We start from the raw sequence: 20,175 nt of genomic DNA, 5'->3' as shown, positions 1-20,175 counted from the left end.
CATCCCTTCAGTTCACTCTTTTAATTTGCTGCGAAGCCCACTTTTCTGCCTCCCTTCTTTAGGGGTCGTAAATTAATCTGGTATATGTGACCTCTCCTTCAAAGGAAGCTGAAGCCCACTGCTTGTGCTCTAGTGACACACTTATGAGCAGTTCTGTACTTCATTACAACTGCATGCTTGTTAGAGCACTCTGATCAACCTAGTTTTGCTTGATTAATAGAAAGCAAGTACCATGGGACTTAGGGAAATCAAGGATTCTGTTATCTTCAACCTTTTAGAAAAAACCTGGTTTGTTCATAATACCATGTGCATTAGACTCACAGGGAGGAAAGACTCGTGTTTCTGAGTGCTCGATGTATGTGTATTTGTGCACTGGATTCTGCCATCCCATCTTCTAAAGGGTGCTCTTTAAGCAATATTCCCATCTGCCATCACCTGCCTTCCCACCCATGCACAGGGCTTAAGAGTTTGCCACTTCCTTACTCACATACCAAATTGGTGGGGGAGGTAGAGATGGCAGGGGCTCAGAATTTCTCCTAGTAGCTCTATTGGGGAAGAGCCTCTGGGGAGCTGGTTGTGTGAAGATTCCACCCCACTGTCCTTTGTGGTTAAAGTTATTTAGGTAGATGCCAGTGGACAGAAGCAAGAACTAAAAATGGGCACTGTGGCATCCAAGGGCTGATCAGAAAGAGGAGTTAGGAACATAGCTGAGGTATGGGGATGGCTGTGGGAAGGACTATGAATGATCTGTGCAGTTTTCTATCATTTAATTTATATTTTCCAAGACTACATTCAAACAAGCCTAAAAATTTATTTTTAAAAAACACTGTCTAGGACATAAAAGGGTGTCCATCCAAGACTCTGGACCCCTTGTCATTATTCAGCATTACAAAAGTTATCACCCATATCCCAAACAACTTCACCAATTTGCAAATAACCCAGAGTCTTCAAAACTTCAAATCCAGCACAAAATTCCCACAATGCCTTAAATCCTACCCCTACACATCTAACCCATATATAATTCTCCTCCTCAAAGGCCCAACAGATGGACATGCCTTGAACATCAACAAATTCAGGCCATTTCAGAATGACCCAGGACGTAGGTGAGGGGATGAAATCCGAAGGTATGGGGCCCTCATCATGGAGGACACCTTGGTACAGCTCCATCCGTTACATCAAGGAGACTATAGTTTGAACATCCCCAATAATGGCAGTTGTGACAGTATTGGCAGTTGTGAAGCAGACAGGTCACAGACCATTTAGAGCTTCCTAGGTCAAAACACGCTTTAATCTCCACCCAGAAGCCAAACAGCAACCATTGAAGATTACAAATTAGAGATGTCATGTGACCTCATAAAACCTTTCACTCCAGCAGGCAGCTGCCTTCTTCAGGGTTGCCGCTTCTGAACAGCCTTAAAACGTAGCCCCATACTACACTATCCTAGATTAAAAAGATGTCTGAACGTTTAAAATTTCATAAGACCAGATTCTACAACTTTTATATTGAACCTTCAGTCAGGGAATTTGGCCTATAGTGAATAAGTAAAATGAGCCACCCAGTTCCTAAAAGCACTTAAAGGTACTCCTCTGAACTGAGGACAACTGAGGACACATTCAAAGTTTCTAAACTAAATCAGTTCAGAGGAGATATTCCAAAAATAAATGTTAAGACTTCTCCAGAAGTGAAGAATCTCATTATTCAAATCTGCACCTATAAGAAGTCAGATTTAAGTAACGTAATCTTAAGAAAAACATTTCTCTGGCTAGACACCAAGCATGAGAAATTCTAGGTGGAAAACATTTGTTTTTAATGACCCTAGAAAGATGGAAGTCTAAGATAGGCATATGCTAGAAAACTATTTCCAACATTAACAACAGTGTCACTACTGTAATTTCAAATTCATTTCTATTTTCTTTTTCAAGGTTTTTTACCTGTAGAAATAAGAATGCAAGACAGGCATATGAAGTAGATTTATAGAATTTACTGCTGAAATATTAATAAGGGTTGGAATCCAATAAAGAAAACGCAACCCTCCTCAGAATGACTGACAGACTAGGAGCACTTGACAGATAAGCTGTGTATTCAGTATAAACAAATCTAAGGCAATGAACTGAGGGACAAAGCAGCAAAAGGCCACTATATCCACAACAGGTCAAATACTAGAAGTACACAGCAGCTGATGGATTAAGGGGACAGAGTGTGTGATACCCTTGTGAAAGACAGTACAATTCTGGAATGTTTAAATGCTTATTCTGACAAATAAAAGGGAATTATTCTAGCAACATAAAAATTACTGAGGCTACATTTAGAATGTTGCGCTTACTTCTGACCACCTTATTTTAATAAGGGCATTACAGAAATGGAGAAAACACAGTATGGGACAGCCAGAGAGTATGAAATGGGTTAGTAATAATGGGATAAGTTTAAATGGTTATAAAAAAGGCTATAAGTTACAACAGAAAAAAGGACAAGAAATTCTAAATTTGAACTTGGGTTCAACTTGGGTTATATGGAAGTGATACTCCCAGCTTTGTATGATTAGAGAAAGATATGACACTAAAATAAGCTCATGTATAAAGTAATTCTTTTTGGCCATGGTGCAGAGGGCCAACACAAGACCCTCCAAAGACAAAGCAGTCTCATAGACTCAAACTTTAAGGTTAGAAGGGACTATCATGATCATCTAGTCTGATCTCCTGAACACTGCAGGCCACAGAATCTCACCTATCCATGCCTAAAATATAAATATTAAGAAGAGAATCATCTAGAGCAGTGGTTCCCAAACTTGTTCCGCCGTTTGTGCAGGGAAAGCCCCTGGCGGGCCGGGCCGGTTTGTTTACCTGCCGCGTCCGCAGGTCTGGCCGATCGCGGCTCCCAGTGGCCGCAGTTCGCTGCTCCAGGCCAATGGGAGCTGCTGGAAGCAGCAGCCAGTACGTCCCTCGGCCCGCGCCGCTTCCTGCAGCTCCCATTGGCCTGGAGCAGTGAACCGCGGCCACTGGGAGCCGCGATCGGCCGAACCTGCGGACGCGGCAGGTAAACAAACCGGCCCGGCCCGCCAGGGGCTTTCCCTCAAAAAGCAGTGGAACAAGTTTGGGAACCACTGATCCACAGAACGTGATGGCATCCTAGCTCCACTGTGAATGCAAAATATATTCTGCAATATGGTAGTAATCAGACTATAACAACTCCCTGTACCAGTACAGAATTAATTTTAGGCTGGCTCATTTTATTAGAGCTGCTAACCCATATTAAGATAACACTGAACAGAGAGTACCCTTTGGCATTGATCATAATCTTATCTATAACCTTAAAATGTCATTTTTGGCAAACAATTCATTAGCCGGGCACGATTTCTGCCTTCAGTTAGAAGGACACAGAAATACATCAAGGGCATAGCCAGACACAATAAGAAAATGTAAGTCATATATAAGGCTGTTAAATATTTGTTTAAACATTGTTTGACATACTTTTTCCTCAGATCTTTAACGCTGTAATAGTGGTTAGTGTTACTTACTCTGATCCATCCAGAGAAATGAAAAAGACCTGCCATTCCATGCATCCTAAGAAAGAAAGGGACACACTCTAGATAAGATTAAGAGTTTGATGCATGACATACTGTACAAGTTGAATGAAAACTGATGGAAGAGATGGATGTACAATTTCCAACATCCATCACATCCAGCCGTTCACACCTTCAAACAGAAATTTATATTGCCCATTAGTGAACATAGGGTGAAAGTCACCCCTCCTGCACTTAGCCTGAGTTAAGCCAAGCTTTGTAGAGGGCACTAAGTAGAGGCTTGGGAGAAGAAATTCAAACAGACACAGTTGTCCACATTCATTCAATAGGCCAGAACAGCCACTACTGCCTTTTTGTAACCCCCATGCAGGGCACAGTCATGGATCCTGTGGTTCTTCACCAGCCCAGCCTCAAAGATACACTAGCCTATTTGGAGTAGGAGAGGCTCCTTATACTTGTAGAATTCCTATAACCTTCCCAGCTCTTAAGCAGCGCAATAGGGCTTATGCTGGGGCTCTCTACACCTCACGTGAATTTCACTCATGATGACTAAAGGACTCTCTTATGCTAAGGTAAAAAAGGGGTCCAATACAAATCTCTGATTCATTGTTTCATCACCATCTCGAACGGTAAAAGTGTGGTTTTCCCTTAAAGCAAACTCTATGTAAAGGCAGCAGGTTACAGGAAAATACCTTATTCTAGCACTACGTTTTATCTCCTACCATTCAGCAACAAAGAAAGGAAAACTGCACAAAATGTACTTGCTAGTCACTTAACTATAGGGATTTTTAGTGAGTCCAAATGGCACATGTGACCAGAAGTCATTACATGGCAGACCTGCATAACAAAACTGTTTCATTCCAGTACTCAGTGGACATAAAAACTGCCATTCCTGTTAATAATAATGCTGAGCAGTTATGCTTTTCACCTTCAAAGAACTCTCTGTATTTAAAATGTATAAATCTTAAAGATGTCAAGGACTGAATAGGCATGGAAAATAAACTGCTCACACACCAAAGGGTCAGGGCTGAGGCACCATAGCAGGGTAGCTTGCAGAAGCTTAGATTGCCAAGACCTATGCTATGCTTGTCCAGTGGACAAGGACTTCAGTCTTTAATGATTTCAGTCTAGCACTTTTTATTAGTAACATCAAAAACATTTATTTTTAAGTTAAAATTATACTCTAGTTACATTATAGAAGATGGGGATTTCCATCCAGCTACGGGTTCTACAGCTTCCCATTTTCTCTCTAGGATATAGCCTCGAAGGTCTTCCGACGTCCTTGAGCCACGATATCTGCGAAATACTCCATCCTTCGCACTGAGGAGCACAGATGCATGGTAATTACAATAATGCCCCTTATCATAAGAAACTGCCTCTGCAGCCAAAATGAATTACCCATCGTAAGAGGTATTGGTGCCACTTATGAAGCTTGACCTGCACTCCAACAAAAAGACCCTCGACGGTAAATTAGGGTTCCAAAAAAATATGAATACTTCACTTCATGAACTATTTCAAACTAAACAATCCTGAGGGATTAAACATATTTTTAAAAGAACTATACCCACATATACACACCATTATGGCAGCAATTTTCTGAGAAACCTAAAAAAGTTGGGATTCCAAATCTCATTCAAATTCAATAGAATTCAGGCACCTGACTTCCTCAGGCTCCTCTAAAATAGCCTTTAGCTTTTTTATTTTTTAAAATTAGTTTATTGTAATAGACCTAACTGTGTGACATATTATTTATGTGCATTTATCTGAAGGATTCTTACAACATAATGGAGCGGAAGGATGGGGGGGTGTACACCTTACAATCTCTTCCCTGAATGTTTTTAATTATGTTATGCATAAACAAGGCATTTATAGACACTATTTTTCTTGGAAACAACCTCAGGTGAGGAATTTACCTGTGTTATCACAAACAAAAGTTTTAGCCCAAAGCTTGAATTACATTTCAGAGAATTAGAGTGTTCTCTTTGTCCATTCATACCCCCATTCTGCTTTCAGTTATACCAGTTTAAGACCAAAGTTGCAAGCAGAATTTGGAATGCGCGCGCGCACACACACACACAGTATGTGCACACATTAGATAGAGTTATTTTTAAGTTCCATACATTTAAAAAAAATCTAGTAATAAAAAATCCAGTACTACATATATGCAGTGCGAGCAAGTTATTGTTGAGATGAAAACTCAGACTTCAGTCTCCTGATATGTTTATATTTGCAACCTTAATGTTATATTAACATTCCTATTTTTCCTGCTCAAATAATTCCCTTCAAACTTCACGATTACATAAATTTTCCAAGAAAATTCTCACTTTGGGATGATATGGTCACAGTAAATCTCAACTCAAAATGAAAATTTCTAGGAAAACCACAAGCAAGTGAGAACAGAGGAAAATCTTTGTGCAAATTTAAACTACAGTATAGCATTAGTTGGTAAAAATGCAATTAAAATTGTCTTTAGATTAAGAAATAGCTTATTTAAATTATATTAATCTGAACTACATATGCAGAGCAAGGCTATTTTGTCTTGGAACAAAAAAAAACTTTTAAAAAGATATTTTAAGCTCTAAAATGTATTTCTTCAATTTAAAAAAAAAAAAAAACAACTATAGCAGCTATCCAGGGTTCTGGATGCTTATCCCATAAATTAAAACACAAAACAGACAGACACAGGACTACTTATAGCAATAACCACTCATCCCACACCCTCCAACAACCTTAGCAGAGAAGGAAAATAAACTGCAAGTCTTGTTCTTAGGCACTGCAACAGCTAATGCTCTGGGGAAGGTGAGGAGAATTATGTTACATAACATACACTATGCCAGAATTATGTTCCACAGGTGGTGGCTATCAACAACAGTATGTAAGGAATCATTTTAATTTGCATCTGTTCACAGGCTCTGCATGATGCTTCATCGGTATGGAAGCTGACAGCTTTGATTCCTGTATGATACAGACTTACTGGTAAATAGTAGGAAGTGTGGTGACAAAAAAACGGCCACTCAAACCTGGTAGAGAGAAAAAAAAATACAAATCACATTTGTTCAGCTCAACTTCTGAAAAATAAATTTCTATTTTGATTTTCTAAAGATACCTATAAACATTTGTCTTCTCAGAACAAAATGTGAACATGAATGGGGTTATCACGTCTCTAATAAAATGTTTAGTTGTTTTGTTCTAGAGAATACCGCAGTAAATCCATGACAACGCTATTCAATATAAAATATTGTCTAGCATAATAGCAAAAAAATTATGAAAAACTGTTACTTACCTTATGGTAACTGATTCTTTGAGAAGTTCTGTCTGTGTGGATACCACTCTAGATGTGGGCATGTAAGATCAGAATCTTTGAATAGCAGCATCTGTTGAGCTGTGCCTGCGACATTCATGTGCTTGCCCCCCTCCCCATCCCTACCCGAGGGCATAAAGTGCAGAGTGGTTGCAACTGTCCCTCAGTTTACTTGCTAATTTAGAATTACAGTTAACGAACACTCCAAAAAAAGCAGAGAGAGGGTGGGTGGGGGGATCCGGCGGATGACAACTTCTAAAGGTTACTAGTTACTAGAAGTTAAGTAAATGGAGGTTACTTACCTGTAACAAGATTCTTAGAGATGTGTAGTCCCTATCTGTACCCAACATGTACCCACCCACTCTGGAGGAGGAACACAAGCTAGTTGGTAACAAAGAGCAATACAATCCAAAATCCATTTTGAAAGTCTCTGAGCCGATACAGCTTGATTACTCAGCAATGGAAATAAATACTTTAGGCATCTTTCTAATATCCTTTGTTCTTTGCAGATAAAAGGCCAAAGCCAGTTTATCAAGAGAATGCAGCCATCTCTCCTCATATGAGGCATGTGGTGTAGGAAAAAAATAATGATAAGTAGATGAAAGGTGACTCATATGAAACTCGGAAACTATTTTAGGTATGAATCTGGGGTGGGGACAAAATAAGACTTTTTTTGTTACCTTCTCAAAGAGATGTTTTCTGAGTCTCAGTTCCCAACCCTCATGAGTTCTGGGGAAGGGGTGGAGGGAGGGCAGATGCTGCAGCCTGCAAAAACATTAGCCTCACCCAAGCAATAGAGGCAGCATTGATGTTCATCGCTTCCCAAAAAGGAGTGAGACCCCATAAGACACGGTTTTTGAGCTCCGGAACCCTGGGCATAATCCCAGATGTCTTGGGGAGAAAAAGCCCCGGGGCGGGGAAGAAATGGGGGAAAGCTATCTAACTATACTATGCTGGACTATACTATAAAGACTACTAAAGCTACTAAAATTACTAAAAAACTAACTATCATGCAATATGTTATAGCTATGATGCAGTAAAAAAGGTGCTGAGGACACCAAAGATTCTAACTCAGACCTTGCGGCAGTAAGAAGGAACTGGACAGGTGTCAGCCCGCCCCACCGTTTATGCCCTCGGTTCAGAGCACAAGGAGAGCTACAGCACACATGCGTGCCAATGGACACGGCTTGCAAAAAAAATACTGGACTCAGGCACATGGCACACATGTGTATCCCATGTGTGGAATATGCATGCGAACCATCACTCCAAGAAGGACCGTTTGTTCTTAATATGCATCCACGGAGATCCCTCTCTCCCGGTGACTGATGAGCAATGCCGTTATGGAAGGTGGAATTGTGCAATCGTAACTGCCAGTAAATAAAGTGATTTTAACACTGTCCTACCAAATCTGGCACCTGATCTTCCAGCGAAGCCAAGGACATAGTGTTTAAACAAAGTGGCTATCTTGCAGATCTCTGATATGGGGATGTTTCTAAAGCATGCAGAGGAGAAACTGTGGTTTAGTGGAATGAGCTTTGATGCTTAGAGGAAGAAGCATTCACGCCATAGATAGATACACTGGGTAATCCAGTTTGATACTCTCTAGAAAGAAGTGGCCTGCCCCTTAGAAGCACTACTTTTGGTAACAAATACAGGGAGCTTACCTAAAGGACTTTGTTCTATCAAAATATTATAACAAGGCTCTGAAAAAGATCCAAAGTGTGAGGTTTTGTTTCCCCTGGAGAGGAATGGTGTTTTGGAATGAAAGCAGGGAGATCAACAGACTGTTTTAGATGGAAATCTGACAATTTTGGGAATAATATTTTAGAGGGGATCTCAACATCTCCTTATCTCTGTGGAATGTTGTGTGAGGATCATCAGCCAAGAGCGCTTGAAGTTCACCTTCTGGCTGATGTAACAACAATAAAAAAAACCATCTAAAGAGTACGTTGGTGTAAACAGCATTCACGAGAAATTCAAAAAGAGATTCCATGATGCTTGTAAGGACAATATTAAGATCCTACATTTGAGGGGGCTCTTTGGTGGGTAAGTATGAAAGCTATAGAAACCCTTAGAAATCTAGGGTGAGAGAAGACAGAATATGACTGGATAGGATGGCATGAATAAATAGCTGCAAGGTGGACCTGAATGGAGCTAAATAAAAGTCCAGAGTGTTTCAAATGTAGAATACAAATCAAGGATTTTAGGTCTGGGAGCCTCCAATGTATCACAGTTGTGCTGGGCTACCCAAATTGAAAATCTTTTCCACTCAGAGGAGTACATTATCATTGTAAATAGCTTTCTGCTTGGCAGAAGGATTTCTCGGACTTACAGTGAATCTCTCAGTAGCAGTCAACTGGAGAATATCCAGGCTATCAGGTGTAGCAATTTTGCTTCTAGGTGAAGTACTTTATATTAGTTCTGTGATCTGTCTGGACAGTTTGGAAGTGCGACTGGAAGCTGAGTAGGAGGAGACTAAGATCTAGCAACCAGAATTTTCTTTGCCAATATGGCACTATCAAGATAAGTACAGATGCATCCTGTCTGATTCTCCATATCACGCAGGTTATCAGAAAGATCAGTGGAGAAACACACAATACTGTGATTCCACAGCATGATACAGGCATCTTTCAAGGATCCCAGGCTCATGAATCCTCTGAAGCAAAAAAGACCAGACACTATTTTCTTTGGTGGCAAATAAGACTATAATAAGATTCCCCATGGATGTTTTTATAAAATATATGATCTAGGAATTATTTTGGGGAAATTGTATGGCTTATGTTACACCACAGGTCAGACTAGATTATCACAACGGTCTCTTTTGGCCTTAAAAATCTATAAATCTGTGAAATACAGGCATGATGATGGAGCTCTTCAGAGATCATTTGTTGTTGCTGATGGATTTCCTGCTTCGGAAGTCCGTTACATTCTTACTGGCTCCTGGGAAATGAAGAGCTATTAGAACTACCCTGGATTGTTGGCACCATGTCCATAATTTCATTGCCTCCAGGCATTGGATGAACCAAGCACCTCCGTAGTTATTTACTGTTGTGTCTGAGAGAACCCGTCCAGTGGAATTCTATAAAACAGGCACAGCGTAGCAACCTCCTCTATCATGAAGTCAGCTGGCACTATTAATGCTGCTATTATCGGTGCCTGTGCCAATACCAGCAATACCAACATTGTCAGGTGCAGGCCCCATGAAGGTCTGAGCCAGAAGTTAAGCCCATGTCACTTGTCCCATCATATGAGTGGTCTTAATGCTCCATCCCAAGAGGAGAGCAAAGGTTTACACTTCTTTGGGAATGAGAAGATTGGCACGAGGAATGATGTTCTGACCTCCTTTGTTTTAGTCAGGAGGCACTACTGGTCTTTGGTGCTAGCCTATACGGCCAGGGGGGCTCGGCAGTCTCAGATCCTTATCAGACAGCATTGGGGCAGATCTTTTGTGGGTATCAACCTCAGGGGTTGCATACTGGCTAACAGGGGCACCAGCAGACTGGGATTTAGAAGTGACTAGTCCCATATTGGAAATTGATGTCCATTCTTCATTTCTGAGGTGCCTCTCTTCAACTATTGAAAAACGTACTGAGTGTTCCAGGCTTTTCTTGTTTTGGCTGACAAGATCAGCAAACCGAGCAGCAGCCTGGCTGCTCTCACCAAGACAAAGAAAGGTATTGGTTTCGACAGTCTGTGAGGGCAATGGTTTTGTCGCAAGAGGAACACAGGTTTGAAGCCTGAAGGCTTCAAATTTGCTATTTTAGGATTATGGTAGTGGCACAAAGTACCATGGAGAAATTATTATTATTTTTTTTAAAGGAGGAATTTTGTTCGGAAATTAACCCTAACTAGGTGAAGACATTGCAAGAGAAAGGAAAAATTCTGCTATGGGCAGTAAGAGGGAACCAAGGGACGTGTGGCCACTCTGCCCTTTATGCCCTCAAGTGGAGGAGAGTAAGCACAGACAAAGCCCAACAGAGATGTCTAGTTATTCAAAGATTCAGATCTTGTGCATGTCAGGCACATGTGCTTCTAGAGTGGTATCCACATGGATGAATACTTCAAGAAGAAATTACTGATTCTGCTATCTCTAAACTTCACTATCATTCATTAATTCAGGCATGCAACTTCACACAGGTCTATAAAATTTTGCTACAAGGCAGCCTGGCAGGAAGCCAGGGACAGTAGCAAGGGGCCCTAAATGCCAATCAGAAGGTACAGGGCCTTATGTGTAAACGCCAACTCATTTGTATATCCCCCAGGCTTAAGGATCAAACTTCTGCATCCCCACAACTCCCTGATCTTGGCAAAGGAAGTATTTGGAGAAGCATTTTGCTTTGTTTATTCTTAGCCAGCACTTTATAATAATAATATATAATAAATGGAGATATACCTATCTCATAGAACTGGAAGGGATCCCGAAAGGTCATCGAGTCTAGCCCCCTGCCTTCACTAGCAGGACCAAGTACTGAATTTGCCCCAGATCCCTAAGTGGCCCCCTGGGTTTAGCAGGCCAATGCTCAAACCACTGAGCTATCCCTCCCCTTTGGATTTTAAAAATATGTTTTTTTTGGGGGGGGGGGGGGGGGTTAGGTCTTGTTAAATGATGCTTAAAATAAGGATTCTGTGACTCTTGCATTACCCTAGACCAAAATCTGTGTTAAAAATGAGATGCTAAATGGGTCAACTAGAAGTGAAAATTCAAATACTGCAACAATTTTGAAGGGCTTTTTGGGTAAGAGGGAATCAGAGTAATCTCATATTAATCAACCAAGACACGGCACTGAATTAAGAACCTGCTGCTTATTTCACCTCTAATGCAAGACGGAAAAAAAAAAAAGAAGTGGGAGAGGAACAAAGGAAGGAAAAGCAATTAGATTAAATAAGGAGGAAACAATGTGAGATGTAAAACTATGTATTACTTGTTATCGAGGGATCTAATTCAATCTGTAGCACATCAGAACATTTAAAAATATAATCACTGAAATGGAAAATGAAATGGAAATTCACTTTCTGGAGTCACTGAACTTTTTTTGATTTACCAAGTTGCATTAGATTAGCTGGAAATTTCTACCTAGCAGTACTTAACTCCTGGTGTTTCTATTATCATCATCATCATCATTAAAGGAACTTATAACTCTCCTTCATGCTTAGTAATTCCATTTTTTTCTTAAATATAACTGGTGTTTAAACAGATATTAACTTTTTCACATCAGTTGCCAGATATTCTGTTTTATCATTTTAGATTAGTGCTACGGGATTTTATTTGATCTAGAGAAAAGATTTTTCAAAGTCATAACAATAAAGTAAAGCACTGATATGTCAAATTATTCTACACCACCATTTTCATTATATCTGCATACTAACAGTTCCCATTATAGTAGTATAAATTTCTAGAACAAAAGAACAGCCATACTGGGTCAGACAGATGGTCCATCTATCCCAGTATCCTGTCTTTTGACAGTGGCCAATGCCAGATAATTCAAAGGGAATGAAAAGAAAAGGGAAATCTTAAGTAGTCCATCCCTGTTGTCCAATCCCAGCTTTTGACAGTCAGGGGCTTAGCGTCACCCAGAGCATGGGGTTGCATCCCTGATCATGCTGGCTAATAGCCCTTGATGGACCTATCCTCCATGAACTTAGCTAATTCTTTTTTGAACACAGATACACATTTGGCCTGCATAACATCTCCTAGCAATGAGTTCCATAGATTGACCATGTGTTGTATGAAGTACTTCCTTTTGTTTGTTTTAAACCTGATGCTTATCAAATTTCATTGGGTGACCCCGGGTTCTTGCGTTATATGAAGGGGTAAACAACACTTCCTTAGTCACTTTCTCCACACCATTCATGATTTTATAGACCTCTACCATATCCCTTCTTAGTCATCGCTCTTCTAAGATGAACAGTCCCTGTCTTTTTAGTCTCTCCTCATATGGAAGCTGTTCCATACCCTTAATCGTTTTTGTTGCCCTTTTGTGTACCTTTTTCATTTCTAATGGATGTTTTTAGAGATGGGGCAATTAGGCCTGCACATGATATTCAAGCTGTGGGCATATCATGGATTTATATAGTGTCATTATTGTAATTACTATCTTATTATCTATCCCTTTCCTAATGGTTCCTAACATTATTAGCTTTTTTGACTGCAGCTGCACATTGAGTGGACATTTTCAGAAAACTATCCATAATGACTCCACTTTCTTGAGTAGTAACAGCGAATGTTGACCCTATCATTTCGTATGTTTTCCAATGTGCATTACTTTACATTTATCAACATTGAACTTCAGTTGCCATTTTGTTGCCCAGTCACCCAGTTTTGAAAGATGCCTTTGTAACTCTTCAGAGTCTGCTTTGGACTTAGCTATCTTACGTAACTTTTGTATCATCTGCAAACTTTGCCCCTCACTGTTTACCACTTTTTCCAAATCATTTATGAATATGTTGAATAGCACTGGTCCCAGTACAGATCCATGGGGGACACTGCTATTTACCTCTCTTCAGTCTGCAAACTGACCATTTATCCCTACCCTTTGTTTCCTATCATTTACCCAGTTAGTGATGCACGAGAGGACCTTCCCTCTTATCCCATGGCTCCTTACTTTGCTTAAGAGCCGTTGGTGAGGGACCTTTGTCAACGGCTTTCTTAAAGTTCAAGTACACTATACCCACTGGATCACCCTTGGCCATGTTTGTTGACCCCCTCCAAGAATTCTAATAGATTGGTGGGCATGACTTCCTTTTACAAAAGCCGTGTTGACTCTTCCTCAACATATCGTGTTCATCTATGTGTCTGATAATTCTGTTCTTCACTATAGTTGCAACCAATTTGCCTGGTACTGAAGTTGGGATTACCAGCCTATAATTGCAAAGTTTGCCTCTGGAGCATTTTTTTAAAAATTGGCATCACATTAGCTATCCTCCAGCCATCTACACAGAAGACGTAAGTGATAGGTTACATATCACAATTAGTAATTTCACATTTTAGTTCCCTCTGAGCTGTTGGGTGAATACCATTTGGTCCTGGTGATTTATTACTGTTTAAGTTATCAATCTGTTCCAAAATTACCTCTACTGACACTTCAATCTGGGACAATTCCTCAGATTTGTCACCTCTGACAAATGCAGAGAATTCTTTGACTGATGCAAATAATTCATTTAGCTTCTCCGCAATGTCCTTTTTTTCCCGGAGAGCTTCTCTAGCATCTCAATCATCCAGTGGCCCCACTGATTGATTGGCAGTCTTCCTACTGCTGATGTACTTAAAAAAAATTGCTGTTAGTTTGTGTGTTTTGCTAGTTGCTCTTCAAATTTTATTTTTTGGCTTGCCTAACTATACTTTTACACATGACTTGCCAGAATTTATGCTCCTTTCCATTTTCCTCAGTTTGACTTCCAATTTTGAAAGGATTCCTTTTTGCCTCTAACCATTTCCTTTACTCTCTTGTTTAGCCATGGTGGCAATCATCCCAGGAGACAAGCATAAGGCATTCATGCAGTAAACTTATTAAGTTTGTAATGAATGATATGACCATTAACATGTCTACTTTTCAAAGGCACAGATGGGAGGTAGGTGCCTAACTCCCATTGACCAGTGGGAGTTAAGCACCTGAAAACCATTTAGGCCTTGAAAGTCTCCCTCACTATCCCTAAGTATTCCCGTCCCTATCCAATTACCCAATCCATCTGAATGGAGACTTTTTTGGGGAGAGCAGGGCAAGGGCATTGACAATTTCTTCCCCACCTGTTGATTACAACCAAGTTCCCACTTCCAACAATGATCTTTCCCAGCACACACCTTCCAGCCCCCAGTACGATTGCCCCTATGATTGAAAAATACTTCAACTTAGGTTACAACCAAAAACTGACTAAACTAAAGTAACCTTAACAGGTCCCTTGCAAAAAACTTTCTAGAGCACAAAAAACATGGAAGCCTATGGTCAACTGAATTCCCACATGGGGCACACGGTAATCGTAAACTTATCTACTAAAAGAAAAATCAGATGATAAACCATAGAGAGCCAAAACCACTTAGGCTACAGTAACTCCTCGCTTAACATTGTAGTTATGTTCCTGAAAAATGCGACTTTAAGCGAAATGATGTTAAGCGAATCCAATTTCCCCATAAGAATTAATGTAAATGGGGGGGGTTAGGTGCCAGGGAAATTTTTTTCACTAGACAAAAAATTATATTATATAGATATACACACAGTATACATTTTAAACAAACAATTTAATACTGTTCACAGCTATGATGATTGTGAAGCTTGGCTGAGGTGGTGAAGTTAGAGGGTGGAAGAGGGAGGGATATTTCCCAGGAAATGCCTTGCTGCTAAATGACGAACTAGCACTCAGCTGAGCCCTCAAGGGTTAACACATTGTTGTTAATGTAGCCTCTCACACAAGGCAGCACGAACAGGAGGGAGGGGAGACAGCATAGCAGACAGAGACAGACACACACCTTGTGTGTGGGGGAGAGAGAGAGATGCACACTGCCCCTTAAAGTAAGCTGATCCACTCTTAAGTGCACTGTCTTCTTAAGTGGATCAGGAAGTTGAGACAGCAGCTGCTGCCCCAAGCTCTCTCTGTCTCTCTCCCTCCATGTCCCCTCCCTTCTTTATATGGAGAAGGGGTAAGCGGGGTGCAGGAGCAGGGGGACACCCTGACATTAGGTCCCCTTTCCCCCCCTGCACAGCAAGCAGGAGCTCCCGGGAGCAGCTCCAAGGCAGAGGGCAGGAGCAGCACGTGGCAGTGGGGGGAGGGACAGCTGAACTGCTGACTGATCGCCTGCTGGGCGGCTGCAGTACAGGGAACTTAGGGGAGCTGATGGAGGGCTGCCGGTCCACCCTGGTTCCAAGCCCCCACCAGCCAGCTGCAACAAGCTGCTCTTCCTGCAAGCAGTGGACAAAGCAGGCGGCTGCCAAACAACGTCAGAAGGGAGCATTGCACAACTTTAAACGAGCATGTTTCCTAATTGATCAGCAACATAACAGCGAAACAACGTTAACCAGGACGACTTTAAGTGAGGAGTTACTGTATTTGAAAATCCTACCAGTAATTTTTAAGTTATCAGAAAGACTACTTCTTTGAAATTTTCCCAAACAATTCTGCTTGTCAAAGCCTTATTTTTGAAAGAATCATTTTCTTTAAAAAAATCATATGCATCACATAAATGCCTGTAGGCCCTAATAAAGATCAAAGTCCCATTGTTTTAGCATAGTACAAACACAAGAGAGCTTAAAATCTAATGGGGATTGAAAGGTCAGGCTCACAATGGAACACTGGTTGCAATCTTAACTAGGGTGTTGATATTGCAATAGTTAGGAGTTCACTGTTTCTTTAATATGAGGAAGCAGAGGTTCGTTTTAATTAAGGATTAGCCCATGAGAAAAGAAGAATTGTTTTCAAACTCATCCATTTATTGATCTGGTAACAATTTGTGCATTCGCTAACTGAAGAACCCATACTGGTAGCCTTTCAATTTCAGAGAATTTTGGTGTTCCTCCAACTTTCTAATAATACAACTCACAAGCACACAGTGAGCCCTTAGGAACAGCTAGTATTCTTTGTCCTTGAGATTAGAGTTCAGCTTCACAGGTACAGAAAATTAAGTCTGAACTTGTTAAAATTAACAGTATGGAGTTAACTTAATTGCAGTATCACCTGCACTTGAGAAATAAACCCTTAAAGTGTGTATGCACTTCCACGGTTTGATAAAGCAAAACCATCAGCCATGGTTTTCTGATTTGGATGTAACTAGAACTTCCTCCCACTTTTATTGCAAATCATTACTATAATTAAGATTAGCAGAATTCATTTTTTTTTTTTAAATTTCAATGGATGATACTGATGTTTATTTTAAAGCATTTTTTTTATTGTCATCGATATAAATTTTCATAGTTGTGGGAAATTTTGGGGGGGGAGGGGGGGGACAGACAGTAATTATTTAAAAGTAGATTTTGAGATTCAAAAATTTGAAACTGTATAACCATTAAACCACAAAGTATCCTTAAATCAAATGCTAATAAAAGATGTCAAGCAGCTTTTTTCTTACTTTGCCCATCTGTAAAGTTTCAATCGTCATCAATGGAAATATTTTTTTCATAGGTTTATATGTCTACAGTGAAATTGATGTTTACCAACATTTACTGATAAAAATCTAATCCTTCCAAGCCTAACTATAATAAACTTCATCCCTTTGCAGCTAGGATAGAATTGTAAACATATTGCATTTATCTGCACACACTTATAAATCTAACAAAGCTTTTTTGGTTTCAAAATGTTACTTATCTGCGTCAGACTTATTCAAAAAACAAACCAAAGGCAGGAAATAGCCTATTTGAAAGTATAATTTATAGAACAAGTTTTGTAAAAGCTTTTTTCTATACATCATTTACAAGAAACAAATTAAACTGGTCCTTTCAAAGTACTTAAAAGCATTACTATAGCTAGATAATGCAATAAAGCAGCCAGCTAATAGAGAGAGTTTATAAAAATTTCCATTTAACTTGAGCAGACTTCAAGATTGTTTCCCCAAGTAGAATAATCCTTGGTTTTCAACCTCCTTGTTCCTCCAACCATTACTACCTGGTAGGGTGACCAGACAGCAAGTGTAAAAAATCAGGATAGGGGGTGGGGGATAATAGGTACCTATATAAGAAAAAGGCCCCAAATCCGGGACATCTGGTCACCCTACTACCAGGCAGTGGAAATATCTCAGTCAAGTAACAGCCTTCCATGGCAGAGGTAGATCAACACACCAGACTCCTTGTTGTTACTGGAGGTAAACACTTCTATGGGATGTCCACTACAGAGGGCACTAGAGCAGAAGACCCACACTGATCCTTCATTTGGAAGATAGAAACACTATGCTGTTAAATTCACAATGCGAACAGCACAAAGAAATGGAAGGAAATAACATTTATTTTGATTAAATAATCTAATTTTTCTGAGTTGGCCAATTTTTCAGTTGCCCCAGTAAAAAGAACAGGAGTACTTGTGGCACCTGAGAGACTAACAAATTTATTTGAGCATAAGCTTTCGTGGGCTACAGCCCACTTCATTCGAAGAAGTGGGCTGTAGCCCACGAAAGTTTATGCTCAAATAAATTTGTTAGTCTCTAAGGTGCCACAAGTACTCCTGTTCTTTTTGCGGATACAGACTAACATGGCTGCTACTCTGAAACCCAGTAAAATGGAGCATTTTCCCAGTAGTTAAGAGCTACACAGGTTCGAGTGTTCCTTTCAAATACTTATATATAGTGCCCATTTCATAGCGTACCTGGTTCTTGAGTGACGTCCACTTTTCCTACAGTGATATCTAGATGTTCACTTTCTTTTGCAAAATTCTCCCATGCTGCTTCAATCTGTTGGCAGGCTGGACACCAAGGGGCATAACTAAGAACAGAGAAAAATGAATTAGATTAATATACACACACTGAAATATTTTTTTAATCAAGCTTTCAAGAAAACGCACATCTGATACAATGGAAATATAAAAGTACTGATCACAGATAAGTAGACACTTTCTAATTTTTTCTTATTAAGACTACTGGATTAGGAAAAAAATCATGAAATCCCAACCAGTTTTAAAAAAATCCCTATGGATTTATAGAAGTTGTTTAAACAATTCACAAGTTTGAAAGGATCATCTTTTCCAAATCCTTCACAATGCAGCACAAATAACTCCATTTACACACAAAATGGATTAATTTTCATGGAAGCTGTCAAGAGTTACTGAAGCGAGGTGTATCTTCAAAAATTATGTCCTAAAGACGACATTCTACATCACCTTCATACATCTCAGGCCCTCCTCTAAATTACATTGACTCTAATTTGTTACTTGATATTATCAAGGCAGGGCACCTATGCTATCAAGGCATATTTGTCTTGACAACATTCTTTAGAGATGCACCCTGACAAAATAAAGTTCATCAAACAGGAAAAAGGCAAACAAGAACCTATAGAGACTACATGTAGGCGTCTGATATGAAAAAGTGGGAAACTTAAACAGAAGAGGAAAGAGCGAGTTTCCACAACCAACTGGTAGAGGAAGGAGGTTGGGAAAGTGGAGAGGCACCGCAACCTGCAACAGAAGCTAGGAATAACAACCTGGACATTAGAACATGACAACCGATAGTGGCAGCTGGCAACAACAGCACAATTATTTTGTTTTTTAAGGTCTGGCAGGAAATCCCCATCCCTCTATTATATTCTCCCAAGGAACATGAGGGAGATATACAGCGATAGCTTGCCTAGGGCAGCTGTTGAGCTAAGGATAGTTTCACAGTACTCTGTGTCTGAAAGTTTTATTTGTTTTTAAATAAATATTTATTATTTGATCCTATAATGCTGCTTTGGACAGCTGGCCTTCCTCCTCTAAAGGAGGAAGATTCCCTGTGTGGGACCATGTACACACATCCAAACCAAATCACCATGTCTGTGGCCTGATCTTTTTGCATTGATCCCCCTGTGCTCCACTCTGTGAAGGAGAGTGGTGAGGAAAAAACACCACGCTGTGCTCTCTAGGTCAGAAAGGGAAAGTGTTATTTTATTTATTTCCTCTTTCACAGTTTGTCACTATGATCCCGCTTTGGAGTGCGGGGGGGATTGGGAGGGGAGCACAAAATTGGACTCAGGTTGTTTTCAAAATAATTTCCAGTGACTAGTACTCCCACTGCCTTCTACAAGCATGGGGTTATTGTTTCCCCTCCTCCACTTGGGCTCCTTTTGGGTGTCAACGAAGGGCTCCCCAGAAGCTCTACCCCTTTCTGCTCCATGGAAGTCACATGGACCAGATGGGTCTGTGTTTCCCTGGAGGTCTCAGCCTGGGATAGGAGCAGGCATCCCCTGGGGAGTGAGGGGGTGGGATGTTCTAGAGGAGGCAGCAGGAGGAAGGAGCTGTGCTAAATTGCCCTGTTAGTGCACCCTCTGGCATTAAAAAGGTGCATGTTGCGTCTGGTGCCCTCCATCCATGACTCAGACAGAACTGGAGGAAGGGAAAGATGCTGAGCTCTACAATCGTAGCTGTTGATGTGGGCTGTAGGGACTTAGGCACTATCTTTCATTTGGTACACTGCCCTTTTGGCTCCACTCCCCTCATGGAGATGGGGGAACAGCTTGTCCCTGGACCTGATTTTTCCAATGCTGCCTGGCTCCTTTCCTGCCCCAGGGGAGGGGTCCAAGGTCCCCCCCTCCCCAAACTAGGTTCTGAGGAGCAAACTTCATCCTGCCCACTAAGTCAGCCAAGATCCCCAATGACGCACTTAATAACGTCTGTCCCCTACTTGACCCCTTTCCTTTTGCCACAGGTTTTCCTTAGTTTAGCTCTCTTCATGAAGCCTGAAGGGGCACC

The 20,175-nt window shown here is 40.6% G+C and overlaps 1 protein-coding gene across 1 annotated transcript in view; it reads right to left on the bottom strand.

Moving 5' to 3' along the window:
* Nucleotides 1-20,175, bottom strand: part of TMX4 (thioredoxin related transmembrane protein 4) — a 52,283-nt gene that overhangs the window by 17,214 nt on the left and 14,894 nt on the right. Inside the window, exons 2-5 of the mRNA XM_065402163.1 lie at nt 18,103-18,218; nt 6,496-6,541; nt 4,713-4,841; nt 3,516-3,561 (exon numbers count right to left, since the gene is read on the bottom strand). Coding sequence (XP_065258235.1) covers nt 3,516-3,561; nt 4,713-4,841; nt 6,496-6,541; nt 18,103-18,218 — 337 coding nt within the window. The remainder of the gene's footprint in view (nt 1-3,515; nt 3,562-4,712; nt 4,842-6,495; nt 6,542-18,102; nt 18,219-20,175) is intronic.

Source organism: Emys orbicularis, chromosome 3 (assembly GCF_028017835.1).
Source record: "Emys orbicularis isolate rEmyOrb1 chromosome 3, rEmyOrb1.hap1, whole genome shotgun sequence".
Taxonomy (NCBI): Eukaryota; Metazoa; Chordata; order Testudines; family Emydidae; genus Emys; species Emys orbicularis.
The sequence above is the reverse complement of the archived record's forward strand: the minus strand, read 5'-3'. Positions and strand labels throughout refer to the sequence as shown.